At 40.3% G+C, this 19,668-nt stretch overlaps 1 protein-coding gene across 3 annotated transcripts in view; it reads left to right on the forward strand.

Annotated features, from left to right (window-relative positions):
* Positions 1-19,668, forward strand: part of ATXN7 (ataxin 7) — a 53,696-nt gene that overhangs the window by 15,981 nt on the left and 18,047 nt on the right. For 2 of the 3 annotated variants that reach the window (XM_031555612.1, XM_019620183.2), the window contains exon 2: positions 5,823-5,927. The exons of the other annotated variant lie outside the window; for it this stretch is intronic. In XM_031555612.1, the coding sequence (XP_031411472.1) occupies positions 5,825-5,927 (103 nt within the window). In that variant the 5' untranslated portion in view covers positions 5,823-5,824. The remainder of the gene's footprint in view (positions 1-5,822; positions 5,928-19,668) is intronic. 3 annotated transcript variants of the gene reach the window in all.

The following is a 19,668-nucleotide window of genomic DNA, read 5'->3' on the forward strand; positions in this document are numbered from 1 at the left end:
GATGTCAGCAACAGAACCTGTTGGACTCCTGTTGTGAGGATTTTTTTGGCACAATTTTGGCTTTTGGGATGGATTTCAACTGAGCTCAGCCTTGTTCAGTGTTGCCTGGTTGATGTGATCCTAAGTGCTGAGCAAGTCGCCTGCCTTCTCCCTCCTCATCCCTCATCCCTCAGGTCACAAGCTTCTCAGAGCAGTGGTTTGGGAAGTTTTGTTTGCTTTCAAGTATTAATATGACATACATGGTCTTCACGACTGTAAAGAATAAAGCAATAGGAATATTTTACCTCTTGAAGATGAGAGTATAGCAATGGAGCAAGAGTTGTAAGAAAATTTACAGAGGTGACACCATAACTGTCTTCCTTCAAGATGACAACCAGTGTCAAGGTACTGCACCGGAGTCTGAATCACCGTACCAAATAGTTATTTTACTATTCTTTTTCTTTCCTTTTTGACATTCTTTCAGACTTTAGTGAAGGATTGCATTACCCTACAGAAAAGTTCTAATAAAAGCCCTAAGAGAAGGAGATCTACTCTTCCCATGAGGTAAAACAAGCTGTGCTAGCATTATTTTTACCACAGCGTATTCAAGACTGATTCTATTCTAACAAGAAGGGAAAACACAACTAAAGTAGAGTAATTATACTCGAGATAGCTTTTGTGTACTTTATTTGAACTTAAAAGTCTTTGTCCATGAAGTCAGTAGTTCGAATAACTCAGATTTGGCAACATTTCAAAATAATGGAATATATTTGCAATTTCTGTACATTATAGCTCTGAAACAATTTCCTGACATCTTACTGGAAGCCCTGATGGTTTGGGGAGAGTTGGTACATTTACTCAGGGTGGATTTGGCTCGGGCCCCAGTACAGAGAAAGCAAATTCTGTGGTTGGGGAGTTGTGAAGATAATAGGAAGTTACACCTGCTATGAGCACAGAGTTAGTAATCGAACACAGTGCATTTTAATGGAGATGCAACTAATATTAACTGTAGCTGATTAAAAACGTTTTGGAAGTATAACTGGGCTGGAGCACATTATGGTGTGGTGTGGAGGTCTTTGCAGCCAAAAGATTCTGCTGTTCCCATTAGACATCAACATGGGAAATGTCCACTAACAAGATGTACTGCACTGGAAGCAGTACGTATGTGCTTGTGTTAAATCAGACACAGACTTCTGAAGAATAATATTGCCAAGCAGATGTTCATGCTGGGAATGAGGAGGAGAAAACTGAGCGTTAGTAGTCTTCTGTCTGGAAAATACTTATGCACTACTTTTATGGTTTCTTGTCACTTTTGTTTTTCCATTGAGCTTTCTGTTCTTCGACCATATCTCTAATAGAGTTTATTCTTTGCCCTTTCATTTCTGTCCTCACTGCTTTTGCTTTTTCTTCCTCTGTTTCATTTTTCACTCCTTGTTTTCTTGACTGTGGTGAGCAGACTTCTGCAAAATAGGAAACTTGCTTCTGGTCTCTGAGAACAGCCAGGATTTGGACTCCCTGCACTGCACTCCTCTAAAGATTCTATAACCTCATCTTTTTGTGATGTTTTGCAAAAAATTCTAGAAAGGATGTTGCCTTTTTAGATGCTGGGATAGTTACATGGCACAACAGTCCCAGACTACAAAGGAACAAGATTTATTGGAAATTGGGTAAATTTGAGAGGTTAAAAAAAAAAGAAAAAACAATAAAAGAATGTGCAGTAGAGCTGTGCTAGTCAGTGAATTCATCAGTTCTAATGACTCCATAAATGCAAACTGACGACCAGTTATCTCACTGCGTGTTTGTAGCCTGTTTTATTTGTTCTGTTGTCTGTGACATTCAGTAGCAGAACTGAAAGTATAGAGACACTTTTAGTGACTGTGAGTGTGACTGTCCCAAAGGGAAATGCTGAAAGCACCAAGAAGTTACCTGCTGATGCCTGCTTCTGTGTGCCTTACTGGAAGAGGAAATGGCAGCTCAGAGCAGACATGTCCGTTGTTACAGGGTGGTAGGGCATGTCAGGTCCTATGCTATTGTTATCTTTCCTTTTTTTATTAGAAATATGCTGAATTGGCCTTTTCCACGTGAAAAGCATTTTCCTTATTACGTAGTCAGCAAGTAATGCAGTTCAGATATTTCAGACGTATCTGTGGCACGTGCTTGTACTGTTCGTGGGGAAGTGTACAGGAATATATCATTAGAATTTACTTCTTTTAAAAGTGGAGCTGAGATACATTTGAAAGAAATGAATTCTGGAGGTTACAACGTTCAGAGGTTTAATGTGGAGGTAAATGAAGTCATTTTTCTTCATGGTGTTAATAGAATTAATGTAACTAGCAGCTCATATGACAATATTTGTATGTTGCCACCACATAAATACTACATTTATGAAAAGTAAATTGGAAGTTTGAGGTCTTGATTTAAATTTCTGGTTTGACCTTGAAAAACATTCCCAGATGGAGAGAGTTAAATCAGCTCAGCTCTGAAAGAGGAACATATGAATCACGGTTGCTAGGCTCTTCCGTGAGAGGCATGGGCTTTACATCCATGGCTAAGTATTTCAGAAGTCATCTTTAAACTCGGAGGAACGGAGCGTTTGAAATGATACTGGTGGAATACTGTAAACTTCATTAGACTTTTAAATGGAGAATTTGCATGTCATTTAATGAAATAGGTATAAAGTATTAGACAGTGGAATATCAGTGGCAAGACTTCTAAACTGTGATAAGGGGCTGTGGTGGGAGCAGAGAATTTGAACATCCATCTCCTTCATTTTGTTGAACTATTCTGCATATTCTCTAATACTTGCACAGTATATTTCATGTCATTCTCATCACAATTTCACATTGGTGTTTGTCCTTTTGGGACACGGGAACAGAAATCAGAATTCCTGAATCCTCTTCTTGCTCTGCTGACTCGAATGACATGAAGCGTCTGAAGAGTGTGGGAGTTTATGTGCCTTAGACAGGCTCCTGTGTTGGGCAGCGTGGTTTCAGGTCTGAGCTCTTTTCCAGTGATCTTCATTGCTCTAGAAGGAGTCACAGTCTGAAGTCAGATGCATTGTGAAGCTCATCTTGTGTCTCTGGAGAGTGTTGGTGCTGCTTGTTGCCCGCTGACACCCGCTGTGTTACTCTGTGGGCTGTCCTTGTGTCCGTGCAGCTCTCAGCTGGTCCCGTGCTGGTTGTATCTGGAGCCCTACAGTTACAGCAAGAAAAAGGATTTTACTGCATCAATTTAAAATAAATGCTTTGATAATTAAAAGCTAAAAGTTAATGTTATCACATAGGAGAAAACAAAGGATTTGCGTTTAGGACTCCAACCTCTTGGTACTCTCACCATCTGCATGTAGGTGATGCTCTGTATCAGTGGCTGTAGTGTACTGGAGGCAGAAGTTCTTTGTGTCATCCAGCTGCAGTCTGGTGCATGACTTCCCCTGAAATCACAGTTGTGATTTGCAGCAAATCCTTTTTTCTGCATCAACTGTGTTTACTCCTGGGATGGGTTTGCTGAGTTTATGCGTTTAATAGTGCTTTGGCATTGCTTTCTGTCACTCCGAACTTTGATTTTCAAATTGTAAAGAAGTGCTTCCCAGTATATAGGTCTGCTCTAAATTATTCCAATTTCTGGGGATCCCGAAACTGAAACAGGAAAGTGTTTGTGTTTATGTCAACTTCTGCTGATTTGTTTCACTTGTAGTGTAAAATTACAGCTCCCTATTTCCAGCAAATATTCATAAGGTGCTACTTGAATTGAGTGACTGTGACTAATGCCAAGGAGTGCTTTATCTTGCAAGACAGAGAGAAGCAGGCAAAGAGAACAGGCAGTCCTTTTGTCATCTTTGAGGGCTGGTTTCCCCCTGCATTTTGTACAGGCTGGTGTAAAGTCTGTGAATTCAGTGTTGTCAGAAAAGGTTTGGATCTGAGAAAAGGTTACAGGGTGTGGGTTTACAGTTCGTTAGGCATTATACAGTAGTAGCCAGTCAGTGTGCTATTAACAATGTAAATAGCAGGCAGTGTACACTGTTATTGTCCCATTCATCACGGTGTATTAGTAGTCAGATGGAAGTGACCATGGACTATTTGTGGAAACTATTTCATGCGGACCTACCCAAAGAACTCCTGCATGGAGCGTTAACCAATGACCGTTACGTTTATATGTTTGTATGGAATATTAATATTTATTTGTATTTCTTTTCCTTAACCAGCTTGAAGTTAAATCGCATAAAGTAAACACTGAGAAATAGGGAAGTATTATTCCTATCTTGCTTTTGCCTAGGGTACAGGATTTTGCCTAATTGATGGTGCATTAGATGTACCTGGAGGTCTCAAAACATTTTTCTTTTCCCAATTACCATACAACTAAAATTTTTTAAACAGTGCCACTCAATACTTAATGAAGCACAAATCGGTGTGTAATAATTTTGTAACGTAAGTGTTGTTGCTGAGAAGTGCCTGCGATGTAGATAAGCATAGCTGTGACCTGTCACAGCCACTTGAGTCGTCGTGTTTGGGTCCAAAGGCACAATCTGGTTGCAGCTGCCCTTATAGGTATTGTATTCGGTTTTGGTAGAGCTCTATTAGTGTTTTTGAAAGCCTGGGACGTGCACCTTCTTTTATAAAGAAGAAATGATGACATTTCTGGAGGAAAACCCTTATTCCATAGGAGGCCTTCGCTCTGGAAGCTGCTCGGTGTGGATGTGCTCTTTTGTCTGCGAGAGGCAGCGTGCAGGCAGCGCTGCGGCCCTTGTTTGCCTTGGGTTATGTCAGCGGCGTTCTGAAAATGCAGCGACTCCATTTAGTCCACAGCCGGAGTTCTGTTCATCAGCGAGAATGTCTCTCTAGTTCAGTGCAGTGCGTGGTTACAAATACATCTAGGCACGTGAATAGCTTTAACACAAAACGCCAGGACTGGTTCTAGCACAGAGGTAAAGAACGTCCTTAATTCCTAATTTACTGCTAACGTATAAATCTATCACTTGAGTATTCTTAGAAGAAAATAAGTTTTCTTATATCAGTCTTAATCCTTTAAATAGTGCTGTAAATCCCTTAGCCATGCTCTTTGGCAGTGATGAATGAATATGCTATTATGTGTGCACTTTCCTCTTTTTTTTGTCTTTAATGAGTAACATTTTTAGTTGTATCAATGTAATAAACCTTTCAGTTGGGTTTTAAACGTTAAACTGTACTCTTAAGAAACTGTATTCTTAAAAACAACATTGGGGCGACTAATTTTATTAGTAAAAGTCTGCATGTATGTTATCTCCCAAATCCACACATGCTCTGACATACTGTTATCTCTCTATTTCTCTCTTATGTAGCAGTTGCACAGATCTCTGGCAGCAGATGGCTGAACTATAATGCACTGCTAAACGAGTAAAACCATTAGGCATGTAATACTACCTGCTCAACGACTGTGCGTCTAAAATGGTTTAAAAAAATGCAGTAAACTTCGTCTTAGAACTCATTTAATGAAATTGGAATAAAATCCAAACCTGTTTCAGAGTATGTAAAATATCCCTTTATGTTGTGTCTGTCGTTTGAAGTCAGTCTCTTATTACATTCTTGCATCTGCTATAAGATGGTCAGTTCTCAATCGGATTTCTAATAGATGTTTTCTGCAAATAATCACTTATTTTACATTTATCTTTGTAGGGAGATTTTTACTCTTGTAGCACTCTAGCACTGAAGTATCCATTGCATTATATGCTCTTTTTTTCCTCATTTTCAGATTTTATACACGTGTATTGAAATTATGATTCAGCTCTAGTGTCGTGGCTCTGTAATTAAACTGTTTTTCAATCATTGTAAGCAGCTGAGAGATATGCCATTTTGTCTTTTTGTTTTTAGATATGCCAATATTTGGTCTTTGCCCGGCTCATGATGATTTCTATTTGGTGATGTGTAACCACTGTAATCAGGTCGTAAAACCACAGGCATTTCAATCACATTATGGTAAGTGCTTAACTATTTTTAATAATTAAGGGTGAGGTTAAATCAGGATTAAGCCTGGCAATTTTTTTTTTAAATTGATGGTACATAGAACATTAAATTATAAATAATGTCAAAGAACATAACCTGTGTTTAATCATTTTATATACATACCAATGCAGTTACATGAAGATCTTGTTCCTTTCAATTTCTAATGTCTTCCTGAAGCACTGCACACGTGCAGTTTGGTGTTGAAATGACATGTATACTGTATTTCACAGACAGGATGTGCAGTGTGTTTGTATGTTTCATTTCTCCATGTGTATTTACACTGATTATTTTTACACGAGGTTCCATTGCAGTTTGAACTGTAACTTAACTAAAAGCTAAACTTACAAATTCTGCTGTAAGACATAATATGCTTCCAAAGGAGCAGAAAGCTTATTTATTTTCAGTAGTGTTAGTCTGTATTTATTTTAATGGTTCGATGGTTTTGTATATAAACTGTGCTAGGAAGCTCTTGTTACATTGGCTGGTGCTAGCCAACATTTATAGAGGACTGAGAAAATACAAAGTGCTCTGCAAGTTCAAGTGTTCCTTTGCTACCTACAAAAAGTAGCTGAGAGAAACAGCAGACCTTCTTTTCCATACATATCTTGAGATTAGAAATTGATATCAAGCATTTTCATGTCAATACATAAGTAGAAGGTTTTTGGTGTTCAGCTCTTTGTTTCTTGAGAAATTGAGGAGATGTGTCAGCGCTTGATTAGGAAAAAAAAATAAACATCTGAACTACTCCTTCCTCCCTGTGTCTGTCTGTTCGTGTGTGTTCCTTTTTTTTCTAGCCCAGCTTGCTTTGCTGCTTAAAAGGATAGAAAATCTTGGATGTGGGTGGGGAGTTTCTTCCAGACCTGAGAGCAAGCAGAACTTTCCTTGCATCTTAAATTCTCCAGCAAGAAAAGACACGTCTGCTTCTGCTGCTTCCTTGAGACTGGGAAATGGTCTTCCTGTGCAACGCAGAGGGTGCACTTCTTGTTCTTTCTCACTTGCTTTTTGTGTTAGAATGCCATACAGGATACATCCCAACCCCTGCTGCTGGATTTCTGCAGTCACTCAGTGAAGAATCTGATGGATGTTATGATATAATTCTTACTAGTTTGCTTGCTCATCTGTGGATGGCAGTAGTAATAAAATAAAAAGCAAACCCAGTTTATGTCTCCAGGGCTATAGGGAGCGAGAAGAGCAGAAGGGAATATGCTTCTCTTACTCCAGTTGATGTAAGCCTTTGTATATGTTGAGAGCAATTCCACCCCTTGCCAGTGTGATTCCTCACCTGTCACTGAGTATCAGTTTGGGATGTCCAATAAGTCCTTCTAAAATATCATATTAAATGGATTCTGCCAGTTAAAAATAAATTTATGGGGGTGGACTGGAAGGTACCCAGTTCTGAGTGTTGGCATCATGATTCTTGTGCCTCAAGGCCAGGAATATAAAGCTGGCTCGGGTTGGTAGTGATGGAGGAGAGCTGTTGGCCCCTGCACACGATTTGGACTGGTGTTCTGCAATGAGTTGGTGACCTGCAGCTACTTTCTTGTAACTGGAGATCCATACTGTAGGGCCCAGTGTTGCAGTTGATGGCATGACAACCTTTGGGCAGATTGAAAATAGGTTTCAGGAGCTGTATTGCTTCTTGACCGTGGACATGGAAATATTGGGTTTTGTAATGCTGCTTGTATCAATGTTGAATTCATTCTGAGAAGTGTAGTTTGTTGTAAGGTTATTAATTTAAACTCTCTTGTCAGCAGTATTTGTAATTTGAAAGGAACAGAGCGAAGAGGCAATTACAAAATGTAGGTATGGAAAATATATTTTCAAGATTAAAGAAGAAAAACTAATGCAACGTTCCTGTTCTGTATATGTTATAGGAGTGTAAGCCTACTAAGGTTAGATTGGTTCTCTGAGAGAAATGGAGAAGAAAGGGATGGAAATGACAAGGCTTTTCTTAGTATTTCTTAAACCTATTCTGAACAATGAAGACGCCAAACAAGTGCTGCAGCTCGCAGAGGAAATGGGAGGAGCCAATCTGATGAGAAAAACAGGCTTGGGTGGGGTGAAAATTATTAAAAGACCTTAGTTTGCCAAACTAATAGTCTCAGAAAGGTAAGAGGGCTGACTTTGTGATTCTGCATCAAGCTAGCAACCTTGTCTTCTGGTTTTAACAGTCTCAGGATCCTTATGTGGTTGGCCCTTGTTTTAGAAAACTGAATGTGAAAGCTGATAAATATGAGAGGTGATTGATTACTTGAGCAGTGTACTCCTCACTCTGTGTACTTGGAGAAGGAAATAGCTGAAGTCCTCATGTGGTTCTTCTAAAACAAAAAGTAGGCTAAGAAAATAAAAAAGTTTGAATTCGTCTCAGTCAGTTTTCCATGAATTGGGTCTTTTCTTCGTGCCTTTATTTCAGGGACTTTAAAAGGAGCAATTATTTTCATAATTCCAAGATTACAGCATATTGCTGAAGCTGTACCTTTTTTCATAATAGTCTTTTAGAGTTATTTTTAATTGTTACTGGAGAAAGTGATCTCTTAAAATATTCCTCAACTTACGGTGCTATGTGTTGCTTGTACTTGGAGTTCTTTAACATGGGTCACATGGGATTTTGTTTTCTGAAGTAGAATGTACCCTTTTAAAATGTCACTTTTGTCAAAGGAAGGGTAAACAAACTATTAACTAGGCCTAATGAGCTAATTAATTACTTCTAAAGCATATTTGTGATAAATTACTTAGGTAGGCTGAAAGTGCATTGCAGGACATATGATAGGTATTTTTTCCCATACTAGTCAGTGACAATTTGAACATAATCTCATTCATCAGAATATTTTACTTTTTTTAGTAAAATATTTCACTTTTTAAATATAAAACATACTTTTATATTTCATGGCTTTTTATGTGACTAGAGGAGATAGTAATTCAAAATTAAATATATTTGGAGACAATCGAGGCGTGTATTTGGAGTATGAAGTGCCCTTCTAACAACTTTGGTAAATGGGTACGATTGGTAGCACTATTAGTACTATTGTTTTTTATATATATATGTGTGTGTGCGTATATATTTATATGTAAATACATATGCACACGCTATCATTGGCTTTTAAAATTCTGTGACATTTGCTGTGTGACACCATATATATGGCAGGGGTCAAAATTTCTTGGCATTTTTGGAAAGTAATTGATTATTTTTTTTTTTCTAAAGCACACTGATCTAGATTTCCCCTGGCCTGTGCCCATCAGCTGATTTCAGTCCGTTCTAGTGCCTTCTCCCTGTTGGCGTGGGGCAGCCCAGGGGCTGGCCTGCTATTCAGAACAAATCTTCCTTCTGTCACACCTCAGCTGCTTAGCCTTCAAGACTGAACAGATGATTTAAGCACTTTATTGCCAGCATTCTTGCTTCTTCTTTTGGAATGGCTGCATTTTTGTGGCATCAGCATCTTCCTTGGAGCTGAGATCAATCAGTGGCGAAGGAGTGAAAAAGCTGTGGCACCCGGGCACTCAGTCCTATGAGAGAAGCACCTGAGATCTCTTATCCTGGTGACCTCTTCTGAGAAAACACAGTATTTTTCTCCAGTTGCTGGTTGATCGTGTGCTAGCCTCTCCAGCTTCCATGTAGCATATACATGCTTTCTCTATTACTATTGGGTGTGTTTCTTGAGTCCTATGCAGTTTCCTTTCATACAATAAAACTGATTTTGTCTGTCAAATTGCTAACCATCACCCTTGTCAGGAATACTTCCTTGGCAGCTAACCTGTGTTAGGACTGAAAACGTTCCCTTAATTTCCTCCTTCTTTTTCCCATTAAAAATCACGCTATACACGCTTGCTGTACTACAGCAGAAAGCTGCTCTTTGCAGAAGACGTAGCTGCAGTTATTTCAGGTACTTCATGGCAGCCCTGAAGTGCAGTGTTTCTGGGGCCATGTGACCTTTTGTTGGTATTTCAGCCACTCCACATGGTTACTGCATCTCCCTGTGGTAATCAGCCTCCTGTCTGGAGAGAACTGCTGCCCTTCCCCATCTGAGCTGCTTTGTGGTGGCTCACAGAGAGGAGATAGAAAGCTCACTGGTGTGGAAGTAGCATCGGTTTAGAGATACGGATTTTCTTCCCTCTATTTTTTTTTCCTATTCTTTTTTCTTTTTCCAGCAGATTTTCTTGTTTCCATAAAACTAAGTGGGGTTATAACTCCTAGCCGTAGGTATGGCATGAGGAATGCTACCTGTAAAACTAACTGATAGCATCTGTGAGTCACGCATGATTGTGGAAACCATTAATACAGTAAGCATTGGAAAGAGACCATTACAGTGTGTCAGATTGTTGAGTCATTACAGAGGTATGTGCCATGTTTTGATTAGAGTCCATAGGTTTGGCGTGCAAGTAACTAAGGTGAGCAACTGCTTTGAGCTTTGCTTTCTGCTGCTGTGTGAACCAAGGGGAAATACCCAAGCATCTGTATTTCTGCCCAGGACACGTTTAAAGTGTAGAATTCAGGAAAGGAACAGTATTACAGATTTGTACGCTTGAGCTTTCCAGGAGGCTGTGAACTGGAAATGAAGATTATCACACAATCTTATACTCAGCCTGCAGAGGCCAAGGAGGGCAGATCTTGGTTGCAGAGAAAGGTGTTCACATGGATCCATCCAGCAAGTCACTGTGAAGTATCTCCTGAATCTCCTTCATACATCTAATTATATGACCGTATTCCGTTCTCCTTCACCCAGTTCTCATACCCACCTTTAGCTGGCAGGTTTACTGCTCTGGCTGATCATAGTGGTGTTCTGTTGTTTTTAATTTATTTGTTAGCTTTCGGTGTTAAGTGCCTGTATTCAGAGAGTACAAATAATAGTCATTGTGATTTTAATTGGGATGAGCGATCCATTAACTATCTCTGACAACATGCTCCTGTATTTTGGACATCATATCATGAGTGATTCAGGTGTTATCACAGAATCATAGAGGGTTGGAAGCAGTATAATGTTCTTGGTTTCTTTTGACACTTTGTGAATTGAGTATCAATTTGTCCTACCATTTTTGTGTTGTCTCATGCTTGGCAGCAGCTAATTCTGGAAATCTAACATCAGTATTTAATACTTTAATAGTTTTTTTTGAATTCTGCAGATGTTTTTGTTTAGAGTGCTTAGCAAGTATTACAAAGTCAAAGATAAAGTGTCTGTGCAAGGCAGCATTTGAGGCAGATATGAAAAGAAAGGAATGTACTGAATTTTGTTCCAAAGCCATTGGACCTGTAGTGGGGGGGTTTTGTTTGGTGGGTTTTGTTTTATTTATTTTCTTCTTGTAGGAGATTGCATGAGCTCTCATCTGTGTTTTGGAAGGATAAGTTTTCTTTATGGCTTGCATGCTTTTGGCAGCAAGTAATTTGTTTTAGTAATGAAGTGTCCACTGTTCTCTAATGACTTCTAAAATAGTATGAAAGTATTTTATATAAATCACAGGGATTTTCTTGGGTATCAGTAATTTTCTGTAGTAGTCTAATAATCAAGATAAAACTTGAATATTATCTGGTGTGTCACAGATGTGCTGGAGTAATCTGCCAAGCGTATTGCCAAACATGCACAGGTGGCATTTGGCATATTATAGCCTGAGTTAATGTATATGATTTAACAAATTATCATTGGCAGCTTCAGCAACTTCTGTTTAAACACGGTCTCCTCTTGCAGTAGTTCATGCAGTCTGTGTTCCAGCAGTTAGATCTCCGTTCCAGTCTCTTGATCCAGCAGCAACTAGTTGAATTTCTTCTTGGCAGAGATACGTGAAATTCTGCAACTTTTTTCAAGAATCGTCTTGGCATATTCCCAGAAAGGAATGGGCTCAGAGGTCAGCACAGGATTCATTTCTGAAAACCATTTCAACTGATTATTTACTTATTTAAGAATAATGCATCGTTAAATAAGAAACTGCTACCACCTGGAAAGAAACTCTCTTATTATTTTTGGGTTTGAAATGTGCACCCCATAGCCTTTAGCTTGTGTGTGTTGGGATTTAGAGTCTGAAACAGTTCTGCCATGTAGGATTTAAGGAGTAATGAAAGTGTGTGCTGTGGTTACGCAGGCAGTTCATGTGCAGAAGGCTATTTTTGTAAGCGTAATGGCTGTGGTCTTTGTTTATTACATGGAAACGCAGGGAGTCTGTTTAAGGAGTCGATGGCGGTTTTCTAGTATAGTAGAACTTCCCTTTTTTGTGGGTAGATGGATTTGTCAACCTCTGGTTGAAGACATAAGGCAATAAGATCAACAAACAAAAATCGTGATGTTCAGCTTCAGATGTAAAGAAAACTGGCGTGCTGCTCAGGATGTAACTCGTGTTGTTCTGCCTACTTACAGCACCACGTGTGCTGAAATGATACGAACTCAAAAACACTCTGGTGTGCTTTTGGCTTTTGGTTAACAGGAATCAAATTTCATGCCATTCAGCACTAGCAGCAGGCCTACATGCGGAAATCCTTGTGTTTTATTGCTTGCTGGATAGGGAGTATCTTTTTATTCCATTCTACTGAAGTTAAAGGGTTTTTAAAACAAGGCTAATATAGATAATTATACAAATGTTATGTGGAAACCTTGTTTGTTTATAATGTGAAGTACTCCAAGACTGGGGCAGACCACTCCCTTTTCAAGGTAGACATCAACACGGGGAGAACAAGTAGAAAGAAAGAAAACAACGCTATTTATGTTGGTGGGAAAAGAGGAAGTAGTGCCATGTCCCCTGTGGCTTACAGAAATACTTGTTCAGCAAGAGGCAGAAAGTTGGTGAATTGAATAGAGTTGAGTACGATCTGAAGAAGGCAGGGCATTGTGATACAAGGACCTGTAGAGTGTAATTGTCTACAGTTTCACTTTGGAAGAAGCCAGTTGTCAGGTCTACGATTCAAAGAGATCCAAAAGGAGAGTTTTAACTCATCTGAAAGTCAATGTAAGGTTTCACCACTGAAAATTCATTTGGTGCTTGGAGCACAGTGCAGCTCTTAGAATTATTTCAGGTTTTCAGCAGATGCAGCGAAGGCAGTTCTGCATTGGTTTCCATGCTCCACATCCTTGGAAGGCTTCCTTCGAACTAAAAGGGCTCTTTCTAATGCCTAAGCCACTCCTTCGAGCTGGAGCTCCGCCAGAGGAGGTGGCACGCATTGCGAGGGCAGGCCATGGGCACGCAGCCTTTGGCAGAGGGCCCTAAATGGAGCACAGCAGAATGAAGCTGCAACCTGTTTAAGAGCTAGGGAGCTGGAAGGGGGCTGGATCTGTTGTTAAAAGAGCAGCAGGATTTCTGCTGTCGTGGAGGTGGACTTGAGACTGGGTCATAGCCATTGAGATGTAAACGTGCTGTTGGGGAGCTCACCACATGTAAATCAATCAAATATTTATAAGGACTTCCGCATTTATTTGGAGGGAGAAGTATGTGTTCTCATGCAGCGAATAGACTATTCTAAGAACTGCAGATCTCAGATGAGCACCACTGTAATTCCAGGGAGAAGTATTCTAGGAAGCTTGTAAAATAATGTTGAGTATTGAACTGTCATGAAGACAGTTTTTTTTCTTGGCAGCACGTAGTTTCAAGTGGCACAGGTTGCACCCTCTCATCCCACCAGCCCTCTATCGAACAAATGCCACACTTGGGAGAGGAAGGATTTACCCATAGCCCCTTTTCCTCTGCATGAGCATCTATGAATGGGAGATAGGAAATCCCAGCAGTACCATTCAGTCTGGTTAACTTTTGGCCAAGGTACTACCACTCCCAGCCGTAATGCTGCAGGAGGGCTGGGAGCTGTGCAGCACCTGGAGGGGTGGAAGGGATGGGACGGGATGGCAGAGCCCAGCTAGCACAAGCAGGAGGCCGGAGGCTTTGGCAGAATTTGCAGTGCAGCCAGAAGTGGTTTGCAGTCTGGGTGCGTGTCCAAGGAGAGGAGGGGAAAGAGAGAACACAGGGGAATAGCTAAAAAGGGAAATGTAAAACAAAGAACTGAAGTAAAATGTGTGGAAAAGAAATAGATGAAGACAATAAGGAGGAAGCTAAATAAGGAAAGCAGGAGAAAATGACCTCAGAGAAGGGAGAATGAAGAAGGTAGATTATTGCTTTTGTTACTCTGTATTGGAGGGGAGTGGAAGAAGAAAGGGAGAGATTTAATTAGAACAAAAACAAAAGCAAAACCAGAAGTTTTTTCAGTAGCATTTCCCTTTCTTAATATTTTGGCAGCAATGTGTGTAAGTGTGATTTGTGTGATGTCATGGGGTTCTCAGACTCAGCATGTTTTGGGGAGAAAAAATATAGTTTTTATTTGGGACACTTCTCCCAGCTTTATGAGGCACTGACCAACGAGAAGGAAGATGGATAAATGCATTTGTGTGCACCTACCTGTCGTTGTCATTTTCTTCTACAGTTATTTTGTGTTTCTTTTTGGCTGATTTTCTTAATTTTCCTTAATAATTCCCATCTGTGGAGAATAAGAAGTCCATAGGATGTGTGTAGCTTTCTCACAGCTTTTGCAGTAGAGCAGGAAGAGGAAAGTGTGCCAGTTCTGTAAGTGGAGAGGAGATGAAGCCGTGTGCTAGGTGGAGGAAAGGTGTCCGTGCAGGGCCCACGTGAAGGCAGTGTCTTGGAAGAACTTCATCTGCTGCCTCAGGAGGTGTAGGGGATATTCTGAAAGCTATAGCCTTTCACATACCTGCAGGGCACAAAAATTGTCATCAGATACGAACATGCATGTCACACTTGTGGGAAAACTTAAAACAATGTAATTCCTACTAATTTAAAAGAAATCTATAGCAATTTGGTTTGGGGCACAGCTGCAGTGTACACAGGCTGCTTGTACTTAGCTTTCGTTAGGCACTGCATCAGGTAACTTCCAATCGTTATTTATTTGCTTATTTTCCATCAACAGTTGGCTTGTTTGACGTTTTAAGTAACTTGCAGCCATTGACATCATTCCCTTGATTTTTTCCTGGGCAATGTGATACATTTTAAATCTCACATTTGATACACTAAGTCTAGAAACTAGCTCTTTTAAGAGCTTACCAGAAGAGGGAGTGTGTATCACTTCATACACAGTGAAAGCTCTACATTTATTGATGAATAGTCATCTGTAATCACAGTGAATTTTAAAAAAGTAGTAATATAAAATGCAAGCTGACATTCACTTTCAAAAAAGTACAGTTAATGCCAACTTTAGGCTTCTCATCTAGTTATCAGTTTAACACTAAATACTTGTATCCAAGTAATGTAAATGGTCTTGAAGTCTATTCAGATTCCTAAACGTTTTGTCGTGTCCAGCTGCACCAAAGATTCAAGCTACTTTTCAGTAGCAGTCCTGGACTAGCTCTTGTAGTACCCATCTCTGGAAAAGCTCTGTAACAATGTGAAACTTAGAAACAGTAGCAACTTTTTTTTTTTTTTTTTTTTTATTTTTTTATGCAGGAAATAGAAACAGATAAATATGTTACGAAATTTGACATTAGTCTGTGTTATTGTTGTTGACTGTATTGCATTTATTAGATATGCCAGCAGTAACAACCAAAATACTTAAAAGCCCTGTTATCTGTTACTGATGCAGCAAAAATAGACAGTAGTGCTTGTATAGAAAATCAACGTTTTTACCACGTATCTTTTAGTACACACATCCTAAAAACTTGCCAGTTCTGCAGTGTCTGAAAGAGCTGCTGGCCATAGAGGTTGCAGTTACATTTAAACTAGTTTCTCCAGGTTGTATTAGAAAAAGAAGAGCTGCCAAGAGACTCTTGTCCTATTTTCTGTTCTCTGTTCCACAGATAATGAGTTGCCCATGTTGGTATGAAACTCTCACTCTTCACAGTGGTTTCTAAAAGATGCAATTAGACAAGGTTCCTGGACAGTTAAAGCAGATTCTACATAACTGAGTTTTTCCTGACTGTTTGGCAAGATTGTCAGAAAATCTTTAACTCAAAACTCTATACATAGTAGCTTTCCAAAGGTAGTCTTCCCTTGTAGCCAGATGATCTTTTAATGTTTTTACCCCATAGGATTTGTTCCTCCTCCAGGTGGAAGTTGTTTTGTGCTGTCTCCTCTCTGTGTCTCCTCCTTGTCAGTCAGAAGCCAGTATGTTGCTGCTCATTCTGTTAGGTAGGAAATGCAACACTTTCCTTGTGCTCTCGCATCTCGGAGTCTGAAGCTTTCAGATGTTAGTGGATTTATTAACAGAGCTGGGTTTGAGCTGATCAGTAATTTTGTATGGTATAATGTTGATGGGTTTAAAAGCTGTTCGTTAGCATTTGTAGATACTCACGTGGAACTCATGGCTTGTCTCCTTGCTGAGAGGAAAATTGGCTCTGTCTGCTTTGTTACTACATGGCTGAAGTCTTTGTTTGAGTTAGTAGGCTAAGCATGTTGATATTCTTACAGCTGTCAACTGTAGTAAGATGAGCTTAGTGAAGTAATTGTTTTCCATTCCTTTCACATTTCTAGATCATCGAGGGAAGCCTTACAGTCCCACTCTGGCCCTTCTCATTGTTGACACTGGGCTCACTTCAATTTTGCTTTGGCTTTCAATCTGTGACAAGCCACATATAACCAACCTTGGTGGTTCCATGATTCTATGGTAACTATATACATTCTTGGGAACATATCATGTTGGCCCTCTCCTGGGCTATAAAGTCTTAAACCAGCAGTGTCAGTCCCCTCCCATAGTGCCATGTACTCCTTGACCAAAGGTCACTGTGTGGGTCACAAAGCTGTCCACCATTCAGCTTCTGAAAATACCTGTGACGGCCTCAATAGCTACAGAAACGCTGTAAGTCTGTATGTGCATATAATGTTGCAAGGATTGATGCTTCTGTGTCAGTTGTCACAGAATGAGAATGACAGATCGTGTCTCTTAGGAACTGTCCACTACCAAAATTTCCTCTATCCTACCTGCTTTAAAAGCTGCTCCAGATAAAAATCCAGTGATTCAAAATCCGTTGTCCCATGTCTCTGGAGGGCAGGAATTTCATTCGTAGTGGTGCTTCAGAGCACTTCTTTCCAGATTTGGAGAAAAAAATGAGACTTTGGAGACATATCAGAAGCACTACTTTACTTTTTATATAATTCTACTGCTGTATATGATAAGGTTGGTTTCATGATGTTGCAGCATATGGTGGGGTTCTTTCACTGCATAGCAGCAAAGTGGTTTTTCCAAGTAACCATGAGTTCTCAATGGATCAGCTGTGAGAAGTTCAGTGTTGACTCGAGGCCTGTCGTTCCCTTCCTTCCAGGAAGAATAATAATAGTAACCCGTAACCAAACAATCTCTTTGAAGCAAAATATTTACAACAAAATCATTTTAGAGGGTACTAAATGTAAACCTAAGCAGGCTGCAGTGTAAGCAAGCCTGCTTTATGTAGTGTTGATATCAATCAGATGAAATTCCTTGCAAGTTTAAATCTTAGATATCCCTTAAAACTTTCAGGATCTGGGCAAAGTGACCATTTTCACAGCTCACAACACAGCTCTTTGTCATGGCCAGTCGTTTAGGAGTTACTTCAGTCCCCAGCCCTTTCCCTGTGATCAAGGCACTTCTTAATACTTGCTGCTGGTCGCTCTGCTAATTGCAGGCTTTGGCACAATGAGGCGTGCAGTTTGGGAGGCTGTCAGGTCTCTGAGCTGATCATTTTGTCTTTGTTAGGGAGGGAGCAGATGGTGTGAAGGTTTGAGCAGAACAGTCAGGACTGGGGGAGAGGGCAGGAACGCTTCTTGCTGCGGCACTGCTGGTTTGCACCAGCCAGCTTCAAGTGTTGTGAAATTGGTGCCTGAGATTGCTGAATTTCTAGAGAGGATAAATGAGCTGTTTCATGTGCAGTGGAGGTAATGAAACCTAGTCTGTGGCTTTGTGCTGCGTGTTTTGCCATCGCTCACCCTCCCATTGCAACACCTCCTGCCCAGTGCACACACAGCTTCAGGTTGCGTGTTGTGTTGTGTTGTGTTTTGTTTTGTTGTTTTTTTTGCCTCCCAGTTTAATAGGACATATGCATGCTGCTTCCATACTGGATGTGTGTGCTTAGTGACAGCAACACTTGCGGTATAAACACCTTCTCATTTTTGTGTGTTCAGTGAGTAAATGTAGAAAGGAGGGTCCCGATGCTGATCTGTTACCCTGAGACACAGGAAGCAAACTTCATTCCTTTGCAATGGTTGACACTATTCCAATTGTGCTTCTATTGGCTGCTTTCTCATCAGCCAGGCCCTGGACATCAGGCTCTGCAGCACAGCAGAGCTACCTCCCCCCACCTCCCGCACTGAATGATTTCATCATCCCAGTGCTACGTATAACAGGTTGCTTTTATGAAGTCAGATTACTTTTCATCTTATCAGAATGCCCATTCAGACTCCTCATTTAACTGCGGCACATCCATCCATCAGTTTCAAGGTGAAATCCCCTAAATGCTGACTGAAGTTGCTCAGAAGTCCTCGTTCATTAGAAAACAGTAAATTAAAAAAAAAAAAAATGCTGTGTTACAGCATAAATGTCAAAATCATAGATTTTTATTGCAAGGCATAAAACCCAGTGCATTTCCAGCAGCTGTGTGCTGTCAGCCGGCCGCTCGCTTTCTCGCCATGTGAATGTGCCGTCATGCCTTTCGCTTCCATTCCAGCCCCAGCTCTGACACCCAGCTGCTGGGTCCCTACTGATTGGACTCTTTGTCCTCGCTCTCACTCAGAAGGAAGACAACTTACTATATTGTTCCAGGCTGGAATTGAATGGCCCGATCTCAGTCAGTTTATTTGTGGAACAAGAAACAAAATAAGTTACTCACCCTCTTGGTCCTAAAATGAGAATAGACCAAATCAAAGACTAAGGAAGGAAAATTTTAGTTGGTAAGAAAACAAACACATCAGTGCTGGCTCCCCGCATGGTAGTTTAAAGTCAAGACTTTTGAGAACCACTAAAATCTGTTGGAGTCTTACCCAGTTTTAATGATAGGTGTCAAGTAGAACAGCATACAGCAGCAACAAAGCCTCCAAAAACACGCATGGCTGCTACTGATTTTGGCAAAGGAGAAAGATGGCTTTTTAAAACAGCTCAATGCTGGAAAATGTGTGTATGGCTGAGCTGCCTTTAATGAAAGGGATAGGTGCTGGAGCTGTCAGCTGCTGGAGGAGCTGATTGCTGTATGCCTGCCTGCAGTGATGTGGGAAAGTTGGTGTTCCAGAAATGGGTTTGAGGATGTCTTATTTCTTTCTGAGCTCGTCGATTGGAGGAGGAGTGTCTGGGGTTTTGTACATCTTTGTAGAAACAAAACAAAACAAAAAAAAGGCAAAACCAGCCCTCCTGAAATGATGCTTCCTGCACCTGTTTGACTGTTGTTATGCAGTGAGCAGATGCACAAATGTATTTGCATGAGCGCATGCATATATGTCTTTCTCTTAGCAAACTTTATTTAAGTGGAAAAGTGACTTTTTTGCTTTAAAAATGAATCTGAATGTCATTTGATAAGAGAGGAAAGGCCAGAAACTTTAGCTTAAGGTGATGGGCATTTAAAAGAGCAGAAGCCACTAGCAATACGTTTCTTCCTATTCTTTTTTTGTCATCAAGTACCACTATGCTTTCTTTTCTCTTCCTCTCATTCCCTTCTGCTTTCTCTTCATTTCTCCTTCTCTTTTCCCTCTTTAGTTTCCTCCCTTTTGCCCCCTTTCTCCTTTACTCTCCCACTTTTTTCATCTTTCTGCCCCCTCCCTTTTTTTTCCTGTGCTTTTTTAT

The sequence above is a fragment of the Meleagris gallopavo genome, chromosome 14 (genome assembly GCF_000146605.3).
Source record: "Meleagris gallopavo isolate NT-WF06-2002-E0010 breed Aviagen turkey brand Nicholas breeding stock chromosome 14, Turkey_5.1, whole genome shotgun sequence".
In the NCBI taxonomy this organism is placed as follows: Eukaryota; Metazoa; Chordata; class Aves; order Galliformes; family Phasianidae; genus Meleagris; species Meleagris gallopavo.